The sequence below is a fragment of the Mus caroli genome, unplaced genomic scaffold (assembly GCF_978045245.1).
Source record: "Mus caroli unplaced genomic scaffold, Mus_caroli_1 scaffold_6, whole genome shotgun sequence".
In the NCBI taxonomy this organism is placed as follows: Eukaryota; Metazoa; Chordata; class Mammalia; order Rodentia; family Muridae; genus Mus; species Mus caroli.
The window spans coordinates 27,802,942-27,817,740 of record NW_028227261.1 but is presented as its reverse complement, the minus strand read 5'-3'; the positions used below and the strand labels follow the sequence as shown (position 1 = coordinate 27,817,740).

The 14,799-nt window shown below is 42.6% G+C and overlaps 1 protein-coding gene across 3 annotated transcripts in view; it reads left to right on the top strand.

Moving 5' to 3' along the window:
- Positions 1 to 13,620, top strand: part of Ptp4a2 (protein tyrosine phosphatase 4A2) — a 29,967-nt gene extending 16,347 nt beyond the window's left edge. For 2 of the 3 annotated variants that reach the window (XM_021160379.3, XM_085838920.1), the window contains exons 2-6: positions 2,198 to 2,904; positions 5,885 to 5,977; positions 8,501 to 8,631; positions 10,127 to 10,201; positions 11,371 to 13,620. In XM_021160379.3, the coding sequence (XP_021016038.1) occupies positions 2,809 to 2,904; positions 5,885 to 5,977; positions 8,501 to 8,631; positions 10,127 to 10,201; positions 11,371 to 11,479 (504 nt within the window). In that variant the 5' untranslated portion in view covers positions 2,198 to 2,808 and the 3' untranslated portion in view covers positions 11,480 to 13,620. Of the gene's footprint in view, positions 1 to 2,197; positions 2,905 to 5,884; positions 5,978 to 8,500; positions 8,632 to 10,126; positions 10,202 to 11,370 lie in introns of those variants that run through there. The other variant, XR_015047305.1, reaches the window with a different exon arrangement.
- Positions 13,621 to 14,799: the final 1,179 nt, after the last annotated feature.

Sequence of the window (14,799 nt, the reverse complement as noted above, 5' to 3'; positions counted from 1 at the left end):
TGCAGGGATCAAAAGACTACACTGCTGCTGCCAGTGCCACCCAGCTTTTTTTGATGGGGTGTGCCCCACATGCATGCAGAAGAAGCCTGAGAGGTCAAGAAAAGGTCGTTGGATTGTTGGAACTGGAGCTACAGACAGACAGTTAACTGCAATGAGGATGCTGGGAACCAAACCCAGGCCTTTTTTGTTCTTGTTTGTTGTTGTTGATTCTAGGTTTTTTGAGACAGGGTTTCTCTGTATCGTCCTGGAACTCACTCTGTAGACCAGGCTGGCCTCAAACTCAGAAATCCACCTGCCTCTGCCTCCCAAGTGCTGGAACTAAAAGCATGCGCCGCCACTGCCCGGTGAAACCCAGGTCTTTTGCAAAAGCAACAAGTACTCTTAATACTGAGCCATTTCTGTAGCCTCCAGAATTGTTAATTAGTTCTGGAGAGATGTCTCAGTCAGTGCTGGTTAAGTGCACTCACTGCTCTTCCAGAGTGCCCAGATTCCATCCCCAGTACCCACAAAGTAACTCACCTATCACTTTAGGTACATGATGTAAAGACATAATTCAGGCAAAAATACCCACACATAGAACAATTAATATTCAAAGGAAAGAAACAATTATATTTTAAAAGGTTTATTTTATTACTACTTTTAACTCTGTGTACTTGTGTGCTGGCATCCTTGGAAGCCAGAAGTTTTGGATCTCTGGAACTGAAGGCGTAGGGAGTTGTGAGCTGCTCAGTGTGGGTGTTGTAAATTTAAAGTCTTTTGCAAGAGCTGATTACCTTCTCAACCACGAAGTCATCTTTCTAGTCCTAAAATTATGGATTATGTTTATTAGACAGGGGCTTACTTACTATGTAGCTCTGGCTGACCTAGAACTCCCTGTGTAGACTAAGGTGGCCTCAAACATACAGAACTCCATCTGCTTCTCAAGAGCTGAGACTAAAGGTGTATGCCATTGAGTCCAACTTTTTTTTTTTTTTTTTAAGATTTATTTATTGTATGTGAGTACACTGTAGCTGTCTTCAGACACTCCAGAAGAGGGCATTGGATCCCATTACAGATGGTTGTGAGCCACCATGTGGTTGCTGGGAATTGAACTCAGGACCTCTGGAAGAGCAGTCAGTGCTTTTAACCACTGAGCCATCTCTCCAGCCCAGTCCAAGTTTTTTTTTGGAGGAACAAAACTTAAATTATTTTTGATAGAGTTACCTATCTCACTATATAGCTGTGTAGACAAAGTTGGCCTAAGAATTGCCATTTCCCTGTCTCAGCATCATGGGTGCTGAGATCACAGCCATGCCTGGCTGATTTTGTACTCTTGAGGTAGTGATGTGAAAAGTTGCAAAAAGGAAACCTGGACCAGAAGTGAGAGCATGAGTGTATATGTGAGCTGAATCCACAGACAGTGGGGATACAGTAAAAACAACCACGTGGCCCAGTTAATTCACGTGTGACTTGAGGCAAATCCTTTTACTATACCAGCTCTTGTGTGTCTGTGTGTGCATGCTCCAGTGTGTGCTTGCATGTGTGTGCATGTAGACCAGGCTTGTTCTAAACTTAGCAAAGAATGACCTTGAATTCTGATCTTTCTGCTTCTACCATTCAGGTGCTAGGATTACTGGGTATGTGCCATGCACCCAATTTATGAGATGCTGCTGACCAAACTAGGCTTGTAATGTAGGCAAGCACTCTACCAACTGAACTGTATCTCTAGTCCTAAAATAAAAGATTTGACTGTGCTTAATAGATTAATATCATAATTGGGGAGGCAGTTCATAATATTTTTATAAAATCAAATTTTTGAAGTAAAAATTTGTTGATTATCCTTAGCTTATTTACAAATGGATACCCTATTTTAAACAGAATACATGTGAAAGAGCAAGTCACCAAAAGCAGAAAAATACAGTAGTTTTGTGAGCTGGAGAGTTAAAAAAGAGTCCATAGAAGGAAATTTTCTTCAAGTACCTTTAATGTATGATTTGAATGAATTTTTAAGCTCTCAAGACAATGAAGAATGAGTTAGAAGTGATCTAAGACTGGCTGGTGTTATAATAAGATCTTGTTGTGTACTCCATGCCCCTATCTGGATGCTTATTTGTTACATCTTAGCTGCTTTGGTCTCTTAGAGAATCTATTCTTTCTGAAGGCTTCATGTCTATTCCCTTCTGTTACTCACTTTATTTTACCTGTGTTTTTTCCCCAGGTTTTTCGTTGGAATATACGTTGCACATTTATGGCGATTCTGAGCGTGAGGGCAGACTTCTGCCAGGCTCAGCACAGCCTTTCCGCTGACAAGTGAGCTTGGGGTTATACGTGCCATAATTAACATTGCCTTGACGACTCTGGACACCGAGACTGGCCTCAGAAGTAGTAGGCTTTTTTTTTTTTTTTTTTTTTTAATTGCAAGTGTATTCTTTTAATGACTCCAGTAAATTAAGCATCAAGTAAACAAAAGTGGAGAAGAACCTACACTTTTAACTTGTCTCACTAGTGCCTAAATGTAGTGTAAAGGCTGCTTAAAGTTTGTGTGTAGTTGGATTTTTTTTGGAAGCTGAAGGTATCCATCTGCAGACATTGAGGCTCAAGTTGAATTTGGATTCAAGTGGATTCTTAATACTTCTGCCTGTGCTGAAGAGAGAAACTTCCTAAGGAACAAGCAAGTTGAATAGAGAAAATAGTGATCAATAATAGGCATTTTAGTGGTCTTTTTAATGTTTTCTGCTGCAAAACATTTCAAGATTTATTGATTTCCTCCTCCCCCCATTTTTTCCCACCACACTCACACACGCACGCTCACACTTTTTATTTGCCATAATGAACCGTCCAGCCCCTGTGGAGATCTCTTATGAGAACATGCGTTTTCTGATAACTCACAACCCCACCAATGCGACTCTCAACAAGTTCACAGAGGTAAGATTGTAGCCTAGTCTACTTTTGGGATTGATTTTTCTTAACTATGAATGTTTATCCTTACGTTGGGTTGAATTGTTAAAATAGAATTTTTGAAAGAATATGGAATTTGGGGATACTATATATAGATTTGTGTGTTCTTTCTGTGTTTATTACTAGTATTTTTTGTCATCTTCAGTAATAAACTCCACTCTTCTTGACCACAGTATGTACTCAGCCTTGCAGTAAGCACTGAATACTGTTCGTTTTAAGGTCGAGGTACAAATATAAGACCACAGGTCCTATGACTTCCTCCCTCCTAGAGGTCATACCACTCAGCTTCAAAGCTGAGTCATTTGCCCAAAGGCTCATTGTATTTGGTGGAACTAGCACCTTAAGTCTGTCATACACACTAGGACACATGTTAAGGCGTGGGCGAGACGGGTTAAGGAACTTGTCATGTGTGACAACTTGAGTTCTACCCTTGGGACTATGAGAACTGATTCCCTCACATTGTCCTCTGACCTCTGCAGACTGTCATAACATACAGTGTCCCATATGCACTAAATGAAAATGTAATAATTAAATAAACTCATACTTCAACTACAAACTACTTAGTAACAGTAGTTATCACAAATACAGGAATCGGAAGTGGGAAAGGAAGTGGTCAGGAGTAGTAAAACATGGAGCCTCATTTCCCTCCTTTAGGTAATGATGACAGTGTTTACTCTTTAGGGGATATTTAAATGTAAAGTTTTTCATCTTTTATAGGTTATACCATCACATGTGAATTTTGTTGCTGTGTTATGGAGTAGAGAGAGCAGTAGGGGGAATCAGTCATCAGTCATGCTTTATGGGTGGCAAAACTGAAGCCAGATAGTTTTACCATAAAAAATTGTAATGGTTTTCTGTCCTTCCCCCCCGCCCCCCGCCCCCCATTTTTGTGGTGCTGGTGACAGAACACTGTGCAGGCTTGCATGGACTTTACCACTGAGCTACCAACATCCTCAGCACATACACTTTGAAGTCTTTTCTCAACTTGAGTGGCGCTGGAAATGGATGCCAGGAAGCACAGTGCCATCAACTATGTCCCCAGACCTTCTGTGCTTGCTTTTTATTTTGAAGTACTCATTACATTTCTTAGCTTGGCCTTAATTTAATCCTGTAGCTCAGGTGGTCCTGTGGTCCTCTGTTTAGCCATCTAAGTAGGGGAGATGACAGGTCTGTGCCACTAAAAATATTCATTTTTAAAATTTGTAGCTGGGAGCTGGTGAGATGGATGGATCAGTGGGTAAAGGTCCTTACCACCAAACCTGATGACCTAAGCTCAGCCCCCAAACCCATATGGTGGAAGGAGAGAACTGAAACTTGACTATTGTTCACAAGCATAGGCATGAAAATGAACAAATGTAAATCATTGGTTTTAGACGGGATCTCACTATATGGCCCTGTCTGGCCTTAAACTCCAGAGATCTGCCTGCCTTTGTCACTGGAGAACCATTCCTGGCCTGTATTAACTGTTTAAAGGCATAACTAGCTACAATTGTGTACTAGCTCTTTTTTTTTTTTTTTTTTTTTTTAAAGATTTATTTATTTTCATTATATGTAAATACACTATAGCTGTCTTCAGACACTCCAGAAGAGGGCGTCAGATCTCATTACAGATGGTTGTGAGGCACCATGTGGTTGCTGGGATTTGAACTTTGGATCTTCCGAAGAGCAGTTGGGTGCTCTTACCCACTGAGCCATCGCACCAGCCCCCCCCCCCCCTTTTAAAAAAATATTATTTATTTAATATATACAAATACACTGTAGCTGTCTTCAGACATACCAGAAGAGGGCATTAGATCCCATTACAGGTGGTGAGCCACCATGTGGTTGCTGGGAATTGAACTCAGGACCTCTGGAAGAGCAGTCAGTGCTCTTAACTGCTGAGCCATCTCTCCAGCCTCGTGTACTAGCTCTTTTAAAATTAATTTTTTGCCTGGTGGTGGTGGCGCATGCCTTTAATCCCAGCACTTGGGAGGCAGAGGCAGGCGGATTTCTGAGTTCGAGGCCAGCCTGGTCTACAGAGTGAGTTCCAGGATGGGTAGGGATACACAGAGAAACCCTGTCTCAAAAACCAAAAAAAAAAAAAAAAAAAGCAATAGGTGATTATTGCCTAGTGGTGGTGTACACCTTTAATCCCAGCACTGGTGGGGCAGAGGCCCATCTCTGAATTTCGGGCCAGCCTGATCTACAGAGCTAGTTCCAGGGTAGCCAGAGCCACACAAAGAAATACTTTCTGGGGGATAGGGAGAGATACAGAAAGGCAAAAAAAGACCTAGGTGTTAGCCCGACAACTGGGAGTCAGACAGGCAGGTGGATCTCTAAGTTCAAGGAAGCCTGGTCTACAAATCAAATTCCAGGAGAGCCAGGGTGGTTAAACAGAGGCCCTATCTCGAAAATAGACAACAAAAGCAAAATAACAGAAATTAAAAACATTCAATTGTTGTTATATACCTTAGGCTTCTAGATTTTTTTTCCCCTCATGTGTATATTCAGAAATACACATGTGTAAGATCATAACACATATTTAATATGCTTCCCCCAGTCTCTTGTGTTATTTTTGTAGCCATCATAGGACTCACTGTGTGTGTGCCACACGCCTTTTGAGGACAGTAATAAACATTTCTACCTTTAACCATTCTGTTATGTCTATGGTGAAGATGCTGTGTAAGTTGTCCTGGCTTTAATACCTGTTATATGAAGCCCTAAGAATACAGTTTTTAGGTCATTGTGTATATGAACTGTTAAAAAGTGTTTGTGCTGTGCTACTGAATTGTCCTCTAGAAAGATGAGTGTTTCTACAAGGAGTCTGTGTCTGCTGTGTTCACGCAGTGAGGTCAGTTTTGAGCCTTGTCTAAGGACACTCCCTAGTTTCAGTTTCTCATAGCACATTTCTAAAACCCAGGTTTCAGATTCCAAAAGCAAGTTCCCTGATCACTGTTTTTCTTTAAAGGAACTTAAGAAGTACGGAGTGACAACTTTGGTTCGAGTTTGTGATGCTACATATGATAAAGCTCCAGTTGAAAAAGAAGGAATCCACGTTCTAGTGAGTGTCAAGTGTCTGTGTTTGCTTGTTTCTGTGAGATCACTGACATTCCAAACACTGGTGTTTGTGAAGCTCGGAACTCAAAGGCCGAGTTAGTAGGCAGTTTAATAGTAGTCTCCTAACGGTTCTGTGGATCAGTCATGAGCAGCGTTATCCATTGTGTCCTTCCAGTCTACACTTGCAGTGTAGTTTTCAACAAATGAAAGGCAAAGTTGAGTGCACACTTATTTCTAAACTGTGGAAATTGGGGCCTGGGGAGTGCTTGCTGTCAGCTTGAGCACCTGAGGTTGACACGCCGAACCAAGTGAAAAGACCTTGTCTCAAAAAAATCTTAGGGGGAAAGGGGGGTGGGTATGGCAGCACCTACCTTTAATTCCAGCCTTGAGGAGGCACTCTATGATTTCAAGGTCATCTTGGTCTACATAGTGAGTTCCAGACCAGCCAAGGCTGCAACAGTGAGGCCTGTCTCAAGACCCCCTCAGAGACGAAGTGGGCAATAGCTGGGTAGGAACAACATGTTGTTCTCAGACTCCAGCATGCCTAAACACAATGAAATTTTTGGAGATTCATGAAGTTCCACAGAGTTCCCTTCACAGGTACACAGTAATGAAAAGAAAATGTTATAGAAAAACTTAAAGCAATAGCTGCCTTAGTATTTAAGAGCACTTTACTGTGAGCCAGGCAGTCAGTGGTGGTACACACCTTTAATCCTGGCTCTCTGGGCACCTCACCCCCCATCCCAACCCCCCCCCCCCAAATTAATAGCCTGGAGACATAGTTTAGTTGGGAGAGAGCTTGCCTAGCATACAGGATGCCCTGGGTTCAATTCCTGGAAACTGCATAAACCAGACCAAACACACCTGAAACCCCAGCACTGGGAGGTAGAGGACAGAGAATCAATTCAGTCACCCCTCAGCTACAGAGTGAGTTTGAGGTCTGCCTAGAAACATGCGACTGCCTGCCTCAAACAGTCAAATCCCAGGGCTGCATTCGCCACGTCTTTTTTTTTTTTTTTTTTTTTTTGGTTTTTCGAGACAGGGTTTCTCTGTGTAGCCCTGGCTGTCCTGGAACTCACTCTGTAGACCAGGCTGGCCTCGAACTCAGAAATTCTCCTGCCTCCCAAGTGCTGGGATTAAAGGCATGAACCACCACCGCCATGTCTTCTTACAGGATCTCCAGCCCACAGACAGTCTTTTAGAACAGGTATGCAAACCCAATGTTACAATGCCAAGCAATAAAACATTTATTTATTTATTTATGTATGTGAGTACACTAACTGTCTTCAGACACACCAGAGGAAGTCATGGGATCCCGTTATAGGTTGGTTGTGAGCCACCATGAGGTTGCTGGGAATTGAACTCAGGACCTCTGGAAGAGCAGTCAGTGTTCTGAACCATTGAGCTATTTTTCCAGCCCTCAACTATGACAGCTCTTATAAAGGACAACATTTAATTGGGGGCCTGCTTCCAAGTTCAGAGGTTTAGTCTATTATTCACATTGCAGAAGCATGGCAATATGCAGGCAGGCATGGTGCTGGAGAAGGAGCTTAGAGTGCTACATCTTGATCTGCAGGCAGCAGGACTAGTCTGTATTGAGCTTCTAAGACCCCCAAAGCCTGCTTCCACAGTGACCTACTTCCTCCAGCAAGGCCACTCCCTATGGCCAAGAATTCAAACACATGAATCTGTGGGGCCATTCCTAGTCAAACACCACAGTCACCAAGAGGAGTAATCCGTCAGTGCACTAGTGAAGAAGAGACCAGTGAGACTCATTTGGCATACGGGACCGGGTGGGCTGAAAGCATAATAGCAATCCTCCTGCTCTCAGCTTTTAGAGTTATGTCTGGTTGCTACCCTGACCATATAATTATGATTTAGGGCTGGTTAAGGTAGGACTGGGGGGAGGGGCAGTGGTCAGTGGTGGAATACTTACCTAGTGTTATAGATCCCTAGACTCACTTTAAAATATTTGTGTATATGTATTTGTCTTTCTTTAGATGGGTGTGACATAAGATTTCATTTGAGAAGACTTACTTGACAGATTCAGATTTTGGTCTTGGATAGTTTTTCAGCAGTGATCAGGAATTTGTTGAGAATAGATGTACGTGGGCAGTGGTGGTGCACACCTATAATCCCAGCACTTGGGAGGCAGAGGCAGAGGCAGGTGGATTTCTGAGTTCAAGGCCAGCATGGTCTACAGAGTGAGTTCCAGAATGGGTAGGGATACACAGAAAAACCCTGTCTCAAACACACACACACATACACACACACACACACACACACACACACACACACACACACACACACACACACACGTTTAAGTAAGTACCTGGTTGGTGGTGGCCCATGCCTTTAATTCCATCACTTTGGAGACAGGTGGATGGATCTCCCTGATGCAGGGGCGGGGGTGGGGTGGGGGTGGGGGGATTAAAATGGAATAGGTTGTATTCAGCTAACTCTGTCTGCCCTGGCTATTTTCAGCTCATTTTTATTAGGAAGTTTGTAAGCAGTCATTTCTTTTCAGGATTGGCCGTTTGATGATGGAGCTCCACCCCCTAATCAGATAGTAGATGATTGGCTAAACCTGTTAAAAACCAAATTTCGTGAAGAGCCGGGCTGTTGTGTTGCAGTGCATTGTGTTGCAGGATTGGGAAGGTAATTCACTTTTTCTGAATTCACTGTGATATCTAAATAAGCCAACTCAAATTTTCACCTTGGGAGGATTTGCATTTAGTAATTAAATGATACTAAATCACCAGAAAGGAAATGAGGAAATGCCAGTGTAATAAGCTCTAATAAGAGCCCTTTGGGTTGTGTCTGGTTCTACTTCTAATGCCATACTGAATGTAATGAAGGTCAAGAAGAAGAGATTTAGGTCATTAAGCGGGCAACAAAATTAAAATTGTTTTAGAGATTAAATGATCTGTACATGTTTGGGTTTGGATTGAAATGAAACAAAATGAAGTTAGTTAATAGGTAGAAGATTACTTTAAACTCTTGAGCAGAAATGTGTACACAATGAAAATTGTCTGTGTAAAACTTTTCACTGAGCATTGCTTCTGATAGTTTTTTGCACTTTGATCAACAGCAGGCTAAATGCCAATTTATGGTGTGCACTGTGCACTCAGAACATAACTGTGAGATGCTGTTGCCTCAAGGTGGTGGTGACCTGTGTCATTAGTTCTGCTTAGCACTTTAGTATGGCAAGGTTTCTCCATAAAGTTGGATGTTTAAGTTCTCTTGAAGGCTGATGGTGGTGTGAGGCCTTCCTGGGTGGCTTTGTTTCTATTGCCTGTCTCAGTGTAGTTGGAGGCAGTGCTCTAACAATGTGCTTAAGACTAGAGAGTAGGACTTGGTGGGGTTGGCGCACTCCTTTTACCTCTCAGCACTTGGGAAGTAGAAGCAGGTGGGTCTCTGAGTTCAAGGCCAGCCTGGTCTACAAATCCGGGACGGCCAGGGCCGCAGAGAAACCCTGTCTCAGAAAAACAAGAATTGAGAAGCTGGGGGCTGGAGAGATGGCTCAGCGGTTAAGAGCATTTACTGCTCTTCCAAAGGTCCCAAGTTCAATTTCCAGCAACCACATGATCCGATGTCCTCTTCTGTTGTGTCTGAAGACAGCGACAGTATACCCACATACATGGAATAAATAAATAAATCTTTTAAAACAAACAAACACAAGAATTGAGGAGCTGAGTACAGTAGTACTGGGAGGCAGAGGCAAGGACTGTTGTGAGTGTCACACCAGCCTGGTCTACATGGTGAGACCTTGTTTTAGAAGAAAACATTAGGATACCGGGTTGGAGGAGGAAAAGTTTGTTCCTGTCTGTCCTCATGTGCTCTCCCTCCCCCTTTCCCTGTCCCTCTCCCCTTCTCCCCCCTCCCTCTCCCCCTCCTCCTCCCCCTCCCCCACTTCCAAGAGTGAGATATGTTCTCTCTATTGTTGTCCTGACCGATCTAGAACTCATTGTGTAGTCCAGGCTGGCCTTGAACTCAGAGATTTGCATGCCTATCTTCCAAATGCTGGGACTAAAGGCATATATGCACTACATCCAACACAAACTCAAGTTTGTAATGTGTAAGCTTTTGGTTAAAACCTAAAAGTCTCTGATTCTCAAGGCTGTGGGCACTTACAGATGACTTCTATCTGCAGGGCTCCTGTGCTAGTTGCGCTTGCATTGATTGAATGCGGAATGAAGTATGAAGATGCTGTTCAATTCATAAGACAGTGAGTATGAAGCTGTATGTTCAGAAACTTGAAGCGGGACTGTGCGTGCAGAAGGGGTTATGGGAGGAATCATTTGGAAGATGAAAGCTCTGGCTGCTTTGGGCTTAAGACACTGTTTGAAGATCAAAAAAAAAGGGTTAATGCAAGTGATCGGTGCTGCTTTCTTAATAGCACCAATGCATTTCCATGTGACCAGCAGGCAGTATGGAGAAACAGAGTCATCACTTGGTGTTCTCTCTCTCTCTCTCTTTAAAGATTTATTTATTTTATGTATGTGAGTACACTGTAGGTGTACAGATGGTTGTGAGCCTTCATGTGGTTGTTGGGAATTGAATTTTTAAGACCTCTGCTTGCTCTCTGGCCCCACTTGCTTCAGTCAACTCCACTCGCTCAGTCCCTGCTTGCTCCGGCTCAAAATTTACTATTATAGATAAGTACACTGTAGCTGACTTCAGATGCACCAGAAGAGGGCGTCAGATCTCATTAGGGGTGGTTGTGAGCCACCGTGTGGTTGCTGGGATTTGAACTCCGGACCTTTGGCAAGAACAGTCAGTGCTTTTACCCTCTGAGCCATCTCACCAAGCCCCACTTGGTACTCTTGAGTGGCCTGTTTTCATACATAGTTATACTGGTAGTATCTTGACAGTCTGTGCATTGGTCTGAAATAATAGGCCATACTGTTCCTTTCTTAAGTAAAAGTAAAGCATCCCTGTCTGTCCTGAACCTAAACCTGAGGCTTTGTCTTTGTATGTTCTAGTTTTCGTTTTGTTTTTTAAAGCATCGTAATACTTGTCATTCTCATCTGAAGAATCTGCTAATCTAAAAGGAGAGAGCGATCTGGTGTTCAAAACTCTGCTCATTTCTGTTCTACTGCAGCGACAGAGGAAGGAGCAGGGGGCAGAGGCAGGGGCAGGCAGGTTCTCAGTTTGAGCTGTTTACACCGAAAACTCCAGAACAACTATGGCTACACAGAGAAACACTATCTTGGAAAAACAAAAGGAAAAAAAAAGTTCATGTTTCAGCTTTCTAAAGTAATGTGGTATGGAAAATATGTAGGCTTTCAGCTAGGGAGAGCTAACTAGAAGGCATTATTCTAGAAATAGTACATTTCAGTAAGCTCTATAGCTCTTTGCTACATGATAGATAGTCCACTGTTCTTATATTTTCAGAAAAAGAAGAGGAGCATTCAATTCCAAACAGCTGCTTTACTTGGAGAAGTACCGACCTAAGATGCGATTACGCTTCAGAGATACCAATGGGCACTGCTGTGTTCAGTAGAAGTAGAGGAAGGCTGGCTGGATCGTGGCATTAGAGGGAACTCTTGGTACCTGGAAATGTGAATCTGGATTCTTACCTGTGTCATCAGAGTAGTGATGGACTCAGTACTCCTCAACTCCTCATGATTGAGAAGAAGGCAAGCGATAAAGAAATCCCTCTATCACACGAATAAAATGTTTAAGAAAAGAAAAAAAGAAAGGAAAGGGGATTAATTTAGTGAAAGATGATTTTGCTCCTAGTTTTGATTTCTGCCAGGATTGAATTATTTCAAAATCTCCTGTGTTTTTTAAGCTTTTTCAAAATAGATGTCTGAGGAAAACCAGCAGAATATTAACCAGTGTGGAGCCAGTTGTTGGGGAGCACACACTTCCATTATGCTTGGCACATAGGTCTCCTTGTGGTGGGTGGGATCTGGGGGAGGTAGATTTTCCTCATCTCTCTTCCTGCCTCCCTCCCTTCTCCTGATCCACGTAGATGGAATAGAAAGCAGCCTTTGTTGCTGTAGATGTGCGTGTGTCTGGCAGCCTTAAGCCCACCTGGGCACTTTTAGGAAAAACAAAAACAAAAACAAAAAACAAAAACAAAAAAATAAATAAATAAAAATAAAAGCAAAGGCAGTGGCGCATATATTCTGTGGTTCAGGCTGTTTCTAGTCTATTGATGATGGATGCTTATATTAGGTTTTTTTTCCCCCTTGTACCCCTGATCTACCATTAGGGTGTGGGAGGTAGCCAGGAACCTTTGGTTTTATAAATGGTGACGAAATGACATCCTAAACAGAGTCTTTCTCCTGTAATTTAGCTGAGAGAATCCTTTTTCCCAACAGTGAAACAAGTGGGCCTCCTAGAAACTTTATTGCAGAGATGACTGGAGGCCATTGGTGTTTCCAGGAGAGTTAGCATGTTTCTTCAAGTGTAGGACTGTGGATTGTGAATCTGCTATCTAACAATGTCATGGAAAAGTGGTATCTTAAAATTTCAGGACCGATTTCAGAAATAGTCAAACAGAACATTCATAGTATTTTGGTCTTGAGAAATGCCCATAGTTTTCCAAATTATTCTTGTACAGTTTTATTTGTACAGTTCAGTGTAACCACCTATCACCTTGTTAATACTAGATTCTTCTGAGATTCAAAAAGAAAAATCACTGTCAGAGCTAGCCTTGCCTAGTGAGTCTGCGTCCACACGCTGTAACAGGGCGGAAGAGCAACAGTAGGCAGCCCAGGGAGCAGCATACGCTCACGGCATCATGTGGCAGTGGTGTGGGTTCTCTGCTCAGTGTGTTGGTACAGAAAAGCTGTTTTTCCTTGTTTGCGGAAGGCAGTTGACCAGACAAAGCAAATGGAGGCGCACCTCTGTGTACCCTCTTCACCTAAGTGTTTATAACCAGCAGTACCCTGCTACAAGCCTTGAGTGCAGCCACCACTGGATTTTGATTGTCAGTCCAGTAGGATGGATGACATCTCATTGATAGTATCCAGATGGTGGTGGCTTTCTGAGTTGCCTGTTTACTGTTGATGCAATTGTTTTGATTTTTAACTAAATGCAAATACCTTCCTGCCTCATCCCAGAAGATGAAAAATAATGCTTTTGACACTGTTTCTAGAATTTTAAAGTTGAAAAATGATGATATAATCCAGAAATTCTTACTTCAGAGCATGACAATAGATTAACAAAGGCTCAAGATCAAATTTCTTACCTAAAAGTTTAGGTTAACTGTTGACTCCTCAAGGGTTTTGATCAATACCACCGAAACCTTTTCCACTTGACATGCTAGAATTTTGGTGTGTGTGTGTGTGTATTTGTTCACGAGCACAATAGCTCCCATGGGGGTCCGCACATTGCAGGTGTCCACCAGTATAGCCTGCCTGAGATAGTGTCATTCCTGGTTCGGGGGAGAAGGGTGTGTGAAGGAGAATAAAGCAGTTCTTTGTCTTAAAGAAGACTAATGTTAATTGTTCTCAGAACTGGACGTTTTTTCCCCCCTCAAAATTAAACTCTTTTTCTTTTGGATTTAATGAAGTATTGCTAACTGAAGCCAGTTTGACTTGTGAGAGAGGTTAGACTGACAGAAGGTGTGCAGCCTGATTTACAACCAAACCCTGAACCCTTTTGAAGAACAATAAAACATATTTTACATGCTTTTTGTGAGTTTCTTCCCCACTCTAAACAGTTCATGTTTGCTCTCCTTTCTCTGCTTGGCATTCTCAAGGTCTGATTTGTGTCGCAGTATTAATGGATACGTTAGAGCGGTGAAGTGAGAGGTATTTAGTAAGTATGTACTTGGCCAGTCTCATTCTAAGGAATTCATTTTTGTTATAGGTTTGCATAAGGCATTACAGCTTAGATTTAAATAAACCTTTTTGGGGAAGTGGGATGGGGTGGGGAGGGGGCTTTGCAAGACAGGGTTTCTCTGTATAGCCCTTTCTGTCCTGGAACTCACTTTGTAGACCAGGCTGGCCTCCAACTCAGAGATCCATCTCGATTAGCCTCCTGAGTGCTGGGATTAAAGACGTGTGCTAGCACTGCCCAGCTCTCTTTACACTTTTTTTTTCTTTTTTGGTTTATCAAGACAGGGTTTCTCTGTGTAGTCTTTAAAGTGGAGAATTAGCTGCTTTAATGTATCATAGAATTTCTCTTTAGTCACTGGTAAACTAGATAAATTTAAGCAGGACTTCAACCTAAAGAAAACAAAGTTTTAGTGGGTACAGTGAGAATTGTGGTTTCTTTAAGAACAAATGTGTCAGGAATGTTTTAATCCCCTATGTGGGATTTGGAGCTGCTTTAGGTTGTCTGCACAGCTGATGGTGATTTGCTTCATGCTCCAGCAGGGGAGCGATTACACCAGCTGCAGGTGGTTTCTGCATGTGTTTGACATTCGAAGTTCTAGGGACTCTTTGAAAGGATATTTATGGTAGATCCAATCAACCACTTTTGCTATTTGTCAAGTGGTTGTGGGTAAAGAAATGAAAAGAAATTGGATATCCTGACTGGAAGAAACTTGCCCCAAAGAACTTGGTGCCTCAATGCCCTCTTTTCCCTAGTGTTAGGGTCTTGGAAGGTAGAGTTGGGGGTGGAGGGAGAAGGGTGATAAAGAAAGGAACCCACCAGGCAGTGGTGGTGCACGCCTTTAATCCCAGCACTTGGGAGGCAGAGGCAGGTAGATTTCTGAGTTCGAGGCCAGCCAGGGCTACAAAGAGAAACCTGTCTCGAAAAACCAAAAAAAAAAAAAAAAAAAAAAAAAAGGAGCCCATAAAGTAGCCAAATGGCTACAGGTAGAGACTGGGTGTGATGCTAGCCTAAGTACTCTGGTCCTGTCTA